The 16,116-nt window shown below is 42.7% G+C and overlaps 1 protein-coding gene across 1 annotated transcript in view; it reads right to left on the bottom strand.

Annotated features, from left to right (window-relative positions):
* The window catches only part of IQCJ (IQ motif containing J), a 63,025-nt gene extending 47,832 nt beyond the window's left edge, over positions 1 to 15,193 (bottom strand). The window contains exon 1 of the mRNA XM_059685896.1: positions 15,081 to 15,193. Coding sequence (XP_059541879.1) covers positions 15,081 to 15,193 — 113 coding nt within the window. The remainder of the gene's footprint in view (positions 1 to 15,080) is intronic.
* Between the last annotated feature and the right edge of the window lie 923 nt (positions 15,194 to 16,116).

Below are 16,116 nucleotides of genomic sequence, written 5' to 3'. Positions count from 1 at the left end.
TCTGGAGCCAGACTGCTGGGTTCAAAGCCCAGCAACAACTCTTGCTAGCAGTGTGAGCTTAAATATTCAAGTTAATTAACTTTTATTTTGCCTCATCTCATCATGTTTAAAATGGGAATAATAGCAATAATTACCACACAGGGTTGTTTATGATACTTACACGGATGGATTATATAAAGTACTTAGAATAGCAACTGCCACCAATGCTGCAAATGTGAAGAGAACACAGTCCTTGTCATCAAGGAGTTTTCTATTGGGAGATTCGGGTAAGAGAAGAGGCCAGTCTGACTCAGGGTGAAATCTTCAATGGACAGGCTCTGGGAGCACATAGGGGGATGCAGAACTGTTGGGCTAGAGGAGGAACAGTTAAGTAAGGCTACTAAATGAGTGTAATCCCTGCACTGGAACTTGGAAAAATGAAAGAAGTTGGCCAGAGAAATGGAGAAACTGAGGGAAGAGGCTATGGTGTGGAGCAGACATAAAAGAGAAAGGGAAAAAAATGTGAGGGGTGGTGGAAATTAAGTAGAAAGATATTCCCTGCAAGAGGGACAGAATGTGAACAGGAAGGAAAGAAGCAACTTCTATTGATTTACTGGAACCCTGCAAGTTGAATCATTATTCAGTACAATATGAAAATTCAAGACCCTTGTTCCTAAATAATAGAGATTGAGAATCCACACCTCTGATTCTTACAAGACAGAAAGTATAGGACTCACAAACTCTTAGGCCACCATGATTAAATCCTCTCATGCATGGCAGAAATGCTCGACAAACATAAAAGATATCATTTGATTTTTCTAAAGAAAATGTCTTGAAGGACCACCTTGAAATCTAGATGACAGCACAGTCATCCAATAATAAGAAAAATCACAATTTAATGTTATTTATAAGTGAGTTCTACAGAGAAAATATTTCTAGAGGTTTAAACCCCATTTGAACATTAAATTACTTAGGGAGCTTTTTAAAATTGCCTATTCCCATGCCTCATCTCAAACCAATTAAAACAGAATATCTATGGATAGAACCATTTCATTGGCATGTTTTAAAACTTTCCTAGGTAACAGTAATGTGCAACCAGGATGAAAATTACTGATTTAGTACTATCTGTAAGACTTTAAACAGTTTAGAAATATTCTAAACTTTTCTTTTAAGTGATGTATTCCAATTTAGATGATTGTTTCAATAGATATTTGTTGGGCAAAAAAGGGAGAGATAATTGAGCTCCTAAATTGTAAAATGGAAGCTATCTTTCAATGATTAGATTGATTTTGTGGTTTGGATTGTCTCTTTACTTCTTAGTCAAGTTATTGAATTCTATTTTTTTGTCATTTAATTTTTTAAAATGTATTTTTATTGATTTTAATGAGGGAGGGAGGAGAGGGAGAGGGAGAGGGGAGAGATAGGAACATCAATGATGGGAGAGAATCAGTGACCTGCTGCCTCCTGCACACCTCCTCCTAGGGATCGAGCCCACAACCCAGGCATGTGCCCTGACTGGGAATCAAACCCTGACCTCCTGGTTTATAAGTCAACACTCAAACACTGAGCCACACCGGCTGGGCTTTATTCTGTTTTTAAAGATAGCTTTAGGGATTGGTTTGATGATACCAGTCTGTATTGAGAAACTGAATACACCATTAATGGGAAATGGACTGTGTGAATTTATGCACTCATTTATTTTGAAGGAAAAATAAAATACATGTGTGTCGTCAAGAAACAAGTCATAGGCTGCAGAAAAATGTCCTGCTGAACAGAAAATTAAGCAACGGGCAGGAAACAAAGGGCACCATAATAGAAATCTCTCAAGCTTGAATTAGGTTACTGACTAATGAGGATCCTGCAGGGAAGAGTGATAAGGGGGCTGAATGTTTATTAAAGAACTATTCATGCAAACTACCTGACTGATGGTGTTGCTGGCAAGACCCCTGAACACCCCCTGATAAGGCAGGACCTAAAGGGCTGCAGCCATTAAGCACTTTAGACGCAGAAGCATCTGAAAGGAAAGCAATTAAAAATTTTCTTTGCATGGATTCCAGGAGGCCAACTTGAGTTATTTATCAAAAGAAAGATACTTTGGCAAATATGAAGCAATTAGACCTTTTGACAGACAATGTAAAAGAAGGGTCTTTTATTAAGGGTTCACCTACAACCCTGTGATGCATCCGTGATGCAGGGACACCGTGTAATCTGAAGCAAACCCTTCGATGCTTGGAGTTAGCAAGAGAGCACGTGGAGGGCAGAGCTCCTCCGCTCCTTTTCTGAGTCACATACAAATTATGTAAATATAAAAGTATATATTTTTCTCCTTTCTTTCTCAAAATGCCTCCCTCTTTAAGGAGAAAGCCTCCAGTTTTTATAAGGAACGCTTAACACTCTTTCCATCTTCAAATAGTGAGTTGTTTCTAAGTAATATAAGTGGTTCTAGGCCCTGAGTGTGCAACAATGACTTGAAACAACCCTTGCTCCTGAGAGAAACTTGAAGCACACATGAAACAAAGAATTACAGATTAGCGTAGGAAACGTTTTTGTGCATCAGTGGAAAACGATGCATTGTCTAATCCACCACATCTTTTGGGCCCAGCACACCCTCTGAGTTATCTGACCTAGCTGTTCACTGCCTTTGAGCTATTTTACAACTCTGTAAATCATAGATAGCTGATAACAATGCAATATAATCTTTGCCATATGCAAAGTCTGTCCTGGCCAGTAGAGAGGTTTAATTGACTTCTCTCTTCGCTATGAAAGAAGTCATTTTTACTTCTATTTGGACATTCACTCAACATTCCTATAAATGTATGTTTTCTAACTTCTCTGAGTTAGTGTAACACCTTTGCTGGTTTTCTCATTAATGAGTTAAATAGAGTCTTGAACAGGTGTTCATTTGTAGGTTGATACAAGCATTATTTTATCCTTTTTAAAACTTTCTTTGAAAAGTAGATTTCCCTTCAGACTGAGAAGGGGTAGCAATAGTCCCTCTGGCTCCAAACACATTAGACTTGTGTAATTTTTTTTTAATTGCAGATACAGAGCCAAGCTCAAAACTTGGCTGCCACAAACAAAGAAGGAACAAGTAGCCATAGCTATGAGTCAGAGTTGAAATCCTGCAACTCTCAGGGAAACTGGGTCAGGGCATGCCTCACAGGTGCATTTTTATGTTTGTGCATGCCCAGTACCTGGTACAAAGGTTGAAAGGGTCTCTTCCATAGAGCTTGGAGCTGGAAAGAAGTTACAATATCTGTGAATGAGTAGGGGCGAATCATTTCCTACAGCCTGCCCTTGGCCACATGGAGAAATTGAGTCATCGCTGACAGGTGGGGATCTAAAATCTATACTAGATAGGTGAGATGTCTGATTCTGAGACACTTTCTTTTTAATTAAAAACTTAAATACAAGAAAAAAGAACTTACAAATCATATAAAGCCAGTAAATCCTGTGAGGACCCTAAGAGAAAGATTTTAGAATAGTTCAAACAAGATATGTTGCGGGTTAATTAGGGCAATGACAGTGAGGATCTAGAGAACGTGAGATGAAGCCGAGAGATCTTTAGGAGGCCAAACAGCACAGGCTAGGTCCAGAACAAATCAGGGAAAGAGGGGGAATTGTCTATAGTAGTTCCTGAGTTTTTGACACCATTAACAGGTGCCATTTATAAGAATGGAGAGCGAGAGCAAGAAAGAGAGAGAGGGCGGACAGGTTGGGGTAGGGGTAGAGTGATGATAGGTTTTGTTGTTTTGGGAATGTCAAGTTTAAGGTCTAGCTATTTATGTTTAGAAAGCAGGTTTGCAATTTAAGGGATGATCCAGGATAGAAACAGAAAGTTAGGGATCAGCAGGTAGTAATGGGAAGGATGGGATTTCCCAAGAAGTGTGTCAAGTGAGAATTAAAAAGGAGCAAAGATGGCTCTGAGGAACATGAACATGTAAAGGATGAGTTAAAGAAGGGAAGCTACCAGAGTAGATTAAAAAACCACAGAAAATGGGGTCACAGAAGCCAAGTTAGGAGTTTCCAATAAGAAGCCAAAAATGATCAAGAAGATGAGAATTGAAAACTACCTACTGGTCTTCACAAGGAGGAAGGGGATTATGCTGACAGCAAGGCTCTCTCCTCTGGTCTATTCATGTATTGAGGTAAATGCCACATTTCTGTGGTTGAGGCATAAATTCCTGTTTCCAGAGGCCCCTGCCACTAATCTTGACTTATTTCTCCCTAAGAAACTAAGATTTCCTAAGAAACCTATCTGTAAGAAGTTTCTAATACTCTAAGAAATCCCTCTTATACACACATATACCGACATACAATGAAATATTACACAGCAATAAAAAAGAATGAAATCTTCCATTTGAAACAACATAGATAGATCTAGAGGGTATTATGCTAAGTTAAAAAAAAGTCAGGCAGATAAAAACAAATATCATATGGTTTCACTTATATGTGAAATCTAAAACAAAGCAAAATAGACTCATAGAAACAGAGACCAAAGGGATGGTTACCAGAAGGGAGGGGGTGAGGGGAGAGTGTAAAGGGGAAGGGGAGATAGTCAATAATATTGTGATAAATTTACATGCTGACATGTGATTACTAGAATTAGTGGAGTGATTACATTGTAAGGTATAAAAATGTTAAATCACTCTATTGTATATCTGAAACTAACATAACCGATATATATGTAAATAAAAATTTTTTAATAAAAAAAATCCCTCTTAAAGTCTGAAACTTGGGCAGGTGATTTGTCAGCATTCATTCTTTTATCCATTCAACAAATATTTATAGAGTGCCTGCTCTTATGAAGAATTCTACCAGGCAGTGAGATGTAAGAATCAGAGAGACCTAATTTTTAGTGGAAGGATTTTAAACTGAGGGGGAAAATAAGATAAATAGTTACAGTCTAGGAGTCCATGTGCAAAGGCCTATGGGGGGACTCCGATGATAGCCTGGAAGTGGAGTCAGAAAGTGCTCCCAAGAGGAACCGATTTCATGAACTGCATTTTAAAAAAATAATAGCTAACATTTAGGTAGTGCTTATCAGGAGTCGGGTTCCATTGTAAATACTAGACATTTAACTCATTTCATCTTCATAACAATCCCGTAGGGTAAGCATTATCATGACCCACATCTTACAGATGAAAATGGGATACAGAGGTTGACTTTCCCAGGATTACACGGCTAGAAAGTAGTAATGCTGAGATTGAGTACTCTGCCTCTAAAATCAATGCTTAAGCCTGCTATACTACACTGCCTTTTATTTTTTATTATTTTTAATCCTTACCCAAGGATATTTTTGCATTGATTTTTAGAAAGAGTGGAAGAGAGAGGGAAAGACAGAGAGAAATATCAATGTGAGAGAAATGCATCTATTGGTTGCCTCCTGCAGGAGCCCCAACCAGGGCCCAGGCCAGGGAGGAGCCTGCAACTAAGGTACGTACCCTTGACTGGAATTGAACCCAGGACCCTTCAGTACACAGGCTGATGCTTTATCCATTGAGCCAAACCAGCGAGGGCACTACACTGCCTTTTAAAAGACAGTTTAAAAGTCATGCAGTGGATGAAATGGGCATGCTTATTCATAATCTAAGGAAGCGAATGCACTAATACGAAGAAACATGGAGGAACAGGCAAAGCTATGCTGGGTTTCACTCACAACTACCCTGGGGGTGGGGGGAATTCTCTCATGGCTTATGTCATCCCACTCTTATCTTTTGTCTAATTCAGACAGTCAGACACATTCTACTGAGCTCGGGCTGCCTTTCCCCACAGGACCCGTCACAAGAACTCCTCGGCTCCTTCAGCACCTTTTGTTGTCTTCCCTTCCACTCTGCCTGCTTTGACTCCAGCTCTGACAATTTTCAATTCCACTCTAAAACCTCTCTTCTGTTTGGACTGTGTCACCACTCTGGCTTGCCTTCTAAAACTGTGAAGCAAAGAAATAGAAACTTGATGATCCACACCAGTGCTTTCCTTCTAAACTACTCATGGCAAGTCCAACCAATGAAAAGAATTGCAATGTGTTGCCATTTAAATAGACTCATAATCTCCCTTCATTATTCAATGGTTATGCAATATTTATAACTCAAAATTGACAGAAAGGCTGCCAATTTTAAGGGAGGAAGGAAGAATGAGAGAGAGACAGAAACATCAATGATGAGAGAGAATCATTGATTGGCTGCTTCCTGCACACCCTGCACTGGGGATCGAGCCCGCAACCCAGGCACGTGCCCTTGGCCAGAATCAAACCCGGGACCTTTCAGTCTGCAGGTTGACACTCTATCCACTGAGCCAAGCCTGCCAGGGCTGCCATTCTTATTAATAGGTGATCTTTAACCTCAACTTGTTTAGAACAGTGATTTTCAATCTATTTCATCTCAGGGTACAGATAAATTAATTACTAAAATTCTGCGGCACACCCAAAACTATATATTTTGCCGATCTGACAAAAAAATAGGTATAATTTTGATTCATTCACACTGGACAGCTATTGTTGTGTTAGCTGTCATTTTGGTATTTGACAGTCTAAGGGAAAAGGGGACAGTGCCCCTGACTAAATAGTCAGGTATGGCATGTTTTAAAAATTCTTGTGGCACACTAGTTGCAAATCACTCATTTAGGACTCTAAACAATATTTTAGATTCTAAACTTTGTTCTGTGTGGGAACAACTTACCCCTCATCTAAAGGATGACCAATGGGAACACTTTGGAAAGTGGAAGGGAGCTCCATTAACTATGATGCTGGGCAACAGTCTTAAACTGGAAGTGTCCTGGGCAAATCAGGACCTGTGGTCATCTAATTATCCACATAACCTCCATCTGTGCTATAACACCTGGATAATCTATATATATAAAAGCCTAAGCAATTGTTATGCCTGAATGACCAGAATGACCGGTCGCCCAGTCACTATGATGCACACTGGCCACCAGGGGGCAGACACTCAATGCAGGAGCTGTCCCCTGGTGGTCAGTGTGCTCCCACAGCAGGAGCACCACTCAGCCAGAGGCCAGGCTCATGCTGGTGAGCACAGCTGCGGTGGCAGGAGCCTCTCCCACCTCCATGGCAGCGCTACAAAGCAGTGGCAGTGGCAGTGGTGGTGGTGGTGGTGGCAGCAGCAGGTGCAGCGGGGCCAGGATGAGCGGCAGCGGAGCTGCGCCTGGCCCCAGCTGAGGTTCCTCGGCGGCCACCTAATGCTTTGGCCATGCTACACTCCTCAAAGGGTCTGGGATTGTGAGAGGGCGCAGGCCAGGCTAAGGGACCCCACCTGTGCACAAATCGATGCACCAGAACTCTAGATGTAAATAACATATTTAAATTTGGAGAAATGAACTTAAAACCCACCATTTCTTAAATTCTGCATCTGTCCTTCCTTAACCACACAATAGCATACATTACGTATTTGACAACCAAAATGGAATAACTTTTTTTAAAATATGTTTTTATTGATTTTAGGGTGGGGGGGAGGGAGAGAAACATCAATGATGAGAGAGACTCATTGATTGGCTGCCTCCTGCATGCCCCTTACTGGGGATCAAGCCTGCAACCCAGGCATGTGCACTGGCTGGAAATCTAACCTGGGATCTCTTGGTCCATGGGTCGATGCTCAACCACTGAGCCATCCCTGCCAGGCTCTTGGGGAGTTTATATTCTACTTGTCTGAAGGGAAGCAGATTCATTTCTTTCAGCCTCAGAGTGGAAATTCACTAGTTAGTCTTCACTTGTGTGATCTGTTTTATGGTTACTACCAAGGCCCACCACTCCCCCCATTCCTTAGTTATTATAGTGAAAGTCTAGGTTAGAACTGAGAAGTATCATCCAAGGCCACCCCTGCCTAAAGCAAATATAATTAGTTTCCCAAGGCTTCCATAATGAATTACCACAAACTTGGTGGCCTAAAACAATAGAAATTTATTCTCTCATTGTTCTGGAGACTAGAAGGTCAAAACCTAAGTGTTGTCAGGGTCACACCCTTTCCAAAGACTTTAAGGGAGAATCCTTTGTTGCCTTTTTCAACTTCTGGTGGCTCTAGGTGTTCTTTGGCTTGTGCCTGCATTACTCCATCTTCCATTGTCTTCACATAGCCTTATGTCTGTGTTTCTCCTCACGTCTGTGTCCTATAAGGTCTCCTGTCATTGTACTTAGGGCCCTCTCTAATTCAGGATGGTGTCATCTCAAAAAATCTCCAGATCTTTAATTACATCTGCAAAATCTCTTTGCAACTGAGGTTCATTCACATGCTCCCAGGGTCAGGACATGGACAGTGACAGTATTGGGTTAATCCAAGAACCTCCCAGAAATAAGAAGTTGGAGACAAGAGAATTCCCCTTCGCAAAATGAGGGTTGTTCAGATTAAATAGATTCCAGCCTACTGGCCAAGAATTCTGTCCTGGAGATAAGTTCCTTGGAAGGAGGCTGAAAAATATGAGAAATCCAAAAGGCCAAGAAAAAACATGCTTAGGTTTACACCTGGCCTCCCTATAGGAGAGCAATGGAAGCCAAAAGTACCACAGAGAATACTGTGGGAGGGCAGAGTGTGGACAGGACAATTTGTGCACCCTGAAGCTCATGGGCTATGCAGGAGACTGCTCACCTGGTCCCTCTCGTGATGGAGGGGAGAAGGGGGAGCAGCTTGGAAACTACAGGGCATTCAGTAGGATGAGCTGGGCGGGTGGAGCTAGGAGCAGAGGCGGATCATGGCACAGTTGTTCCGGGGATGCTTTTTCCTTGAGGAATAGCCTGGGCCCTTTTCTATCATCTGTCAGGAGCTCCCAGAAGCACTAACAAAGGACCCTTTCACAGTGAAAAGTCTCTGGACTTGATAGTCCATGAAGACTCAATGAGCTCATTTGTCCTCCCTCCTAAGTTGCTCTATTCCCACAGAAGCAAATGCACATTCATTATCTTGTCACAACTATACTAAGGGGTAAATTTTAAAATAATGGTGCTCTGCACCACAGCCCTAATTGCCTCCAAACTATTTGTATGTTTGCTTTCTTAGCATGTGTACAAATGAAGTCAGAAGACCTGGCTGCATTTGTTTCTCTGCTTGTTTAGCTGGGGATGCTTCCTGGAAAAATCAGGGCAATTTCCGAGAGCCCCAAAGGTTCAGGAGGAGCTTAGTTATTACCTTTCCCAACACCAACCAGATAAAGCTAGAGTTGTAACAAATGCCACAAATTTCCCCAAAAAGATAGATCTTTTCAAAAACAACTTCCTCGCCTTGTTTGCTACATTCCCCAAATGCTGAACTTCCCTTCTTATCGGCTTTTGATGAATGATAAGAAATCTTATTTACAACTTCTGCAAGTGAGAATATGACTCCTTTAGGCCTGCTTACCCCCATGACACCAGAGCAGCGATCTTCTGAAACCCATCAACGCAACAGTCAAGTGATTTTCAAAGTCATCTCTCTTTTTTTTTTCCCCCCAAAATAGTACACTGGACATTCATTTTTCTTTTTGATCATTTTATGCTATCTTGAATTTCCCCAAAGCTCTTCGTTTTGAAATGCTATAGCTTTTAACTTTCATATTTTATTAATAAGAAAAAAGCTGACAGAAAATAAAATAATACAGCCTTTATCTACAGTTTTTCATGACTTTACACAGTTGAATGCTATAACCACTTGTGTTTTGAAGTAAAGTTCTGAACATGATGAAAATCATAGAATATCAAGTATGAAATTAACTGTTTAGGTCTATGGCATGAAAGCAGAAAAGAGTTATAAAATGGAGCATGGCCCACCCGGGTGGCTCAATCGGGTGGAACATCGTCCTGTGCACCAAAAATGTCACGGGTTCATTTCCTGGTGAGGGCACATACATAGGTTGTGTATAGGAGACAACCAGTCTATGTTTCTCTCTCTTTCTTCCGTCCTCTCCCTCTCTAAAATAAATTTAAAAATATGTCCTCGGGTGAAGATTAAAAAGAAAACATGTAAATAAACTGTGTGTAAATATGCCTTTTTCTAGAACAGCATGTAGAACACAGGTTGCTAGGCTCAAAGGAGGCTTTATACTGTAATTCTAGAGTTTAGTAGAAGTATATTACAATGCTGGCCATTGAATCATGATATTTTAGGATTTTAGAGGACAGCAATGTAGAGAAAACAAATTACTAGGGTCCAAGAATTGACAGGGTACTAGATAGTAAAAACAGAAAATACAATTTGCCTTAAGAAATTTGCAATTAATAAAACTTAATGGGACTTTTCACAAGGTGCATAACATTTGTGAATTTAAATTTACTCAACTAGTTAAAGTAGAAAATTTATTTACAAGATTAATGGAGGGTTAAATAAAAGGTGTCATTGGGGTTCTGTGGTTGCTATCAGCAGAAACTGACAGGCTAATTTAGGGGAAAGGAAGAATTAACAAAAGGATTATTGGGTAGCTCATAAAATTAAAAGAAAAGCCAAAAAACAAGGTCTTGGGGAAGGACATCCAAGGCAGAATCTAATGGTCTGTCTGTTCCATTGATCACAGAGATGAATGTGTTTTGACCACTTTCAATCTCAACTAAGATTCTTATTCCAGAGAGAAAGCATAGGATCACACAGCCACCCCTTTACACAAACAGGTGGGCATCTTGATTGACAATCCCAGTAAGACTGTTAACCTCAAATGAGGAAGACATTGTTTTGTGAAATTAGGGAGTCATTACCTCAAGAAAAATAAGCAACTGCTAGGTATACAGAAACAAGGAATCCCATCATGGTAAGCAATAGTGTTTGGTAAACTACACAGCACCACGTAATGCCCATTACATTAATTATGACTCTATCAGTGGAGAGATTAGAAAAAAAGAAAAAGAAAAAGTAGAAAATTCCTTATTTTAAAAGTGGAAGGTACCAAAATACAGAAAATGGTGGCTAGAAGGAGAGTTGGTGGGTTCCACTGTCGCAGGGAAAATGGAAACTGAGAATAGGAATAACTGAGTAACAAGGATCCAGAGAGTGGATGGGGGGGATGGACTTTCAAGGATGGAGGGACTGGCCCAGGCCAGCACTCCCATCTAGAGTTGGGAAGGAGGGAACAGAAAATAAAGAAAATAGGGAAAAATCTTCGTGACAAAGAGACATTAAGGCACTGCCCATTCCTTTCATTTTTGTAACATTTCTAACAATTGAAAGATAGTGAGCAGGGTTGGGGAGATGGGCTTACAAAGGAAAAGAGAAGAAAACCTGAAACACTCTACAATTTGGAAGTAGAAACATGAAAGTTGCCAGAATTTGCATACTGCAAAGAAACACGTCATCCTAATTCTTGGATGCCCCTCAGACAGAGTATTCACACGAGAGAAACCCATCCACACTGCTGGCTGCCTTCACAATATGATATTGTGTAGTAAAGAATTTAACCTCACCAAAAGGTTACCTTGGCTCCTGCAAGGCAATCTGTGTTTGGCTGTGGTCCTTGAGCTACCCACATAATTAAGAATATGAATAAAGGCAGGGAGGGGCTGGCCACTCAACAAAGACCATTAATGTGATTTAGGGTAGGGTCTTTGTGTGACACAGTGTTAGTTGACTCGGACACTGCGATCAACCATGTGGAAAATTAATCAATCATTCCAATGTAATAGAGCCACAAATAAAAACTCTGAACACCAAGGCTTGGATGAGCTCTGCTGATTGGCAAATCTCTGCATGTATTGTCACACATTGGTGCCAGGAAAGTAACATGGCCCGGCTCCACAGGCAGAGAAGGGTGAAGTTCTGCATTTGGCACTTCCTTGTCTCTGCCTATGTGCTTCTTCCCTTGGCTGATTTTAATCGGTATGCTTTTCCTGTAGTAAGCTATAACCATGAGCGTAACAGCTTTCCATGATTCCTATGAGTCCTTCTAGCATATTATTGAAACTGAGGGTGGTTTGGGGATCCCCTTGAACCTGCAGTTGGTGTCAGAAATAAGGGCAGGCTTGGGGACTATTCCCTCTAACTTCACAGTTGGTCATACTCCTCACAGAGATACACTGCATGGTACAGAAATGTTTGTTGCTTGTCAACCTAGAAACGAATGTGTGAGACCAGGGGAATTGGCCCAGAGTGGAAGCTAAGGAAGATCTGCCACCTGGCTATTTTCAGTCTGAGATTTCCACAGCAGGACTTGCCTGGGCTGCCACCCTTCAGAGCATCAGTTTTCCACCCAGGGAACCAGAGGCAGCAGGTGCAGCCCGTAATGTGTAGAAGGCAGTGGCACAGCATTCATTCAGCTCCACTCAGAAACCTCTCCATCCTGTCAGATTCTCCTACCTCCAGCACACACCTATATTAGTCACCAATTTCTGGAGTCCACCCAACAGGAATCCCCTTCTCTTTCTCTCTTTCTTTCTATATGTGCGTGCACGCACACACACACACACACACACACACACACACACACACACACACACCAGTGCCCTCACACATTGTCTCTCTCTCTAAGCTACAACTTGCACTTAACAGTGGCCTGTTGGAGTCTGATGTATAAATTACTTCTGATGACAGATATTTCAGACCTCTTAGGAAGGGCAGGGGTGATGGGGTAGCCCTGTGGTCGGCAAACCGCGGCTCGCGAGCCACATGCGGCTCTTTGGTCCCTTGAGTGTGGTTCTTCCACAAAATACCACATGCGGAAGCACACATACAGTGCGATTGAAACTTTGTGGCCCATGTGCAGAAGTCACTATTTTGTGGAAGAGCCGGTATTTTGTAGAAGAGCCACACTCAAGGGGGCAAAGAGACGCATGTGGCTTGCGAGCTGCGGTTTGCCCAGCTGCGGTTTGCCAACCACTGGGTAGACTGCTGGGCAAATAAGTGGAGGTTGATAGTGATGTTTGAGGCCATGTTTTGATGAAAGGAGCACACACTAAACCAGAACACCCAAAACCCAGAGTTTCCATTCCTGATCACCACCATGAACTTGATAAGTGGCCTTACCCCTGGCCTGCACCTGCGCCTGCTGTTGCCACTTGGTAGTGCTGCTGCGGAGTCGGGAGAGGCACCCACAGTTTCCTTGTCATTAAAGTGGAAACAATCCAATCCCTTCATACACTGCACCCTCCATCACTGCTGTTGATCTGCTCAAACCAGTCCCCTGAGCCCATTCCGTAGACAGCCTTCTACCAGATGCCCAGGAAAAGGGAGCAGAACCTCCTCAATTCTTCAGTGATGCTGGGCTTTTATGTCTTTAACATAGGAAGAAAAGTCTTTTTTTTAAAATATATTTTATTGATTTTTTACAGAGAGGAAGGGAGAGAGATAGAGAGTTAGAAACATCGATCAGCTGCCTCCTGCACTCCCCCTACTGGGGATGTGCCTGCAACCAAGGCACATGCCCTTGACCAGAATTAACCTGGGGCCCTTCAGTCCGCAGGCCGAAGCTCTATCCACTGAGCCAAACCGGTTAGGGCAGGAAGAAAAGTCTTCATATACTATCAGAACGTATTGAATTTCTGGGTAAGGATAAACTGCCAAAAGAAAAGGGTTTAGTTAATGACAATTTCCTAGAATGCTAGGTCCGCTAACAGCTGGCTATCAGGTATGGGTCAAAAAGCAGTTAGAAATCTGAGTCAATTAAAAACCCATTGTACCTTATCAAAAAGAATCTGTGTTACTTGTCTGTAGGCTCAGTGTGATTATCGAGCTAAAAAGAAAGCTGGCTGAGACGGCTCCTTCTTTTTCCAAATGGCACACACAGCAATCTGCACAATTATGCTTTACTGCCCCTTGGCCCCAGAATGCATGTGGTGATTGAACACTTACAATTTGCTTAGCTCGCCATCATAGAGCCTTCTTATGCTTTGGTAGTTGAGGTGTACGATTGGGAGAACCAACAGGATCCATAGGAACCAGGAAGGAACAACCACCATTTATCCTTATCTGCTTCAAGAGAGGACCAAGTTGGACCCGGTCAGAAAGATTGTGAGGGTATCTCCCAGAGGCAGCTGGGAAACAGAGACAAATGGCTACAAACGCCCCCAGGGAACAGAAACTGAGGAGCCTGCTATTGGATCATTTCTTTATATTTTTACTTGCTTCTGTTTTGATAAACCACCTGGCCTTGGTGTTCATGGTTAGAAAATGATGTTAATGCATCAAGTGATTTTCCCTTCCCTTTTAGCTCTCAGAATGGCAACTCTTCTCATTTTGGAACATCCCAAAAGGAAAACTAGGGTTTATAGATAAGAATAAATTTTAGCCACTAGAAACTTAAAGAGTCCAGTTGCAAATGGATCTTTGAGAGGCAAATGAAGCTAGATACATTCTCTTCTAAAAATATAAACACAAACTTAAACACAAATTTTACATATATTTTCAGGTAACCCATAAGTCTATAGTATATTGGGAGTTAAGTGACGTGCGAAAGTCACACACTAATTAAAGGGTCTGACATAGAATCCACAACTTCCAGCTTCCAGTGCAGTGAATTCATGCTCTCACAGTCTATGCATTGGAAAAACAGACTTCCCAAGAGAAATCAACCAAACTGTAAGCCCCATGAGAGCAGGAACCATGGTGGTATTTCTTTCCAACTTAGATCATAATTGACTCATTCACTCACTAATGAAGAAAAGTAAAAACCAAAAAAAAAGAACCATTGTCAAGTTTTGTCTTTAATAATGACATTTTATACTTTCAGCTCTCAGCAGACTTGGTTTTCTATTCAACTTGTTTCAAAACAAATATTTTTTCACACACCAGTACCCATACATCTGTAAAAAATTACCTAGGCATGATTACATAAATGCACTGATATTAAGCATATCATAGAATCATATTTTAATGATATATTTTCTAAATCCTACTTTCCCCCACTAGCATGTTTAATTTCTCACAAATACCTTTGATTAGATTTTTTTAAAATCATACTACTATATAAAATCCAAATCTTTTCTAAGAATTACAGCATGGTCTCCGTTGGATATAGAATTACTAAATCAGGACACAATTACTGTTAACTTCTGTGTGTATATACAAATAATAAGCACAGGTCTTCATATAATTATTAACTACTAGAAGCTCAGTGCACAAAATTCATACACTGGGAGAGAGGGGGTAGTCCCTCAGCCCGGCCTGTGCCCTCTCACAGTCCAGGATTCCTCGAGGGATGTTCACCTGCCAGCTTGTGGCTGGATGGCCTTCTGCTGCTGCACGGCATGCTGCTTGAGCTTCAGCAGCTGCTGCACATGCACAGGCTGGGCCACCACAGTCTGTCCTACCAACACCATCGAGTGGGTGAGTCAAGTGAGGAGGCAGGCTTACCCTGAATTCCCTGCGCTTCCCTGAGTCACTAAGTTATTCAGACTGACTGTCTTCTACAGAGAATGGCAATGGGATCGGGCCTAAGCTGGCAGTCGGACATCCCTCTCGCAGTTCTGGATCCCTCGGGGGATGTAGCAGTGTGCTAAGCAGCAGGCGGCCAGGGTGGAGCCCGAATCAGGGCCAGGCGCAAGCCCCTCGCCAGCACCTGCTGTTGTCACTTGGTAGTGCTGCTGCAGAGTCTGGAGAGGCGCCCACAGTGGCAGTTGTGCTCACCAGCCATGAGCCAGGCCACACTGACCACCAGGGGGCAGCTCCTGCATTGAGTGTCTGCCCCTGGTGGTCAGTGTGCATCATAGCAACTGGTCATTCCAATGGTTCCACGATAATGGCCTCTTAGACTTTTATTATATAGACTAGAGGCCCGGTGCACAAAAATTTGTGAACTCGGGGGGACAGGGGGGGGTCCCTCAGCCCGGCCTGTGCCCTCTCACAGTCTGGGACCCCTCGGGAGATAACGCCCTGCTGGCTTAGGCCTGCTCCCGGGTGGCAGAGGGCAGGCCCAATCCCTAGGTGCAGCCCCTGGTCGGGCTCAGAGCAGGCCAATTGGGGAGTTGGGGCGCCGCCCCCTGTCATGCACAGAGCAGGGCGGATTGGGAGGTTGCAATGCCACCCTCAGTCACACTCAGGGTAGGGCCGATTGCGGGGTTGGAGCACCGCCCCCTGTCACACTCAAGGCAGGGTCGATGGGGAGGTTGCGGCGCCACCCCCTGTCATGCACAGAGCAGGGCCAATCAGGGGGTTGGGGCTCTGCCCCCTGTCATGCACAGAGCAGGGCCCATCAGGGGGTTGGGGAGCTCCCCCATGTCACTCACAGAGTAGGGCCGATAGG

This window comes from Myotis daubentonii, chromosome 3 (genome assembly GCF_963259705.1).
Source record: "Myotis daubentonii chromosome 3, mMyoDau2.1, whole genome shotgun sequence".
Lineage (NCBI taxonomy): Eukaryota > Metazoa > Chordata > Mammalia > Chiroptera > Vespertilionidae > Myotis > Myotis daubentonii.
This window is presented reverse-complemented; position numbering and strand designations above follow the sequence as displayed.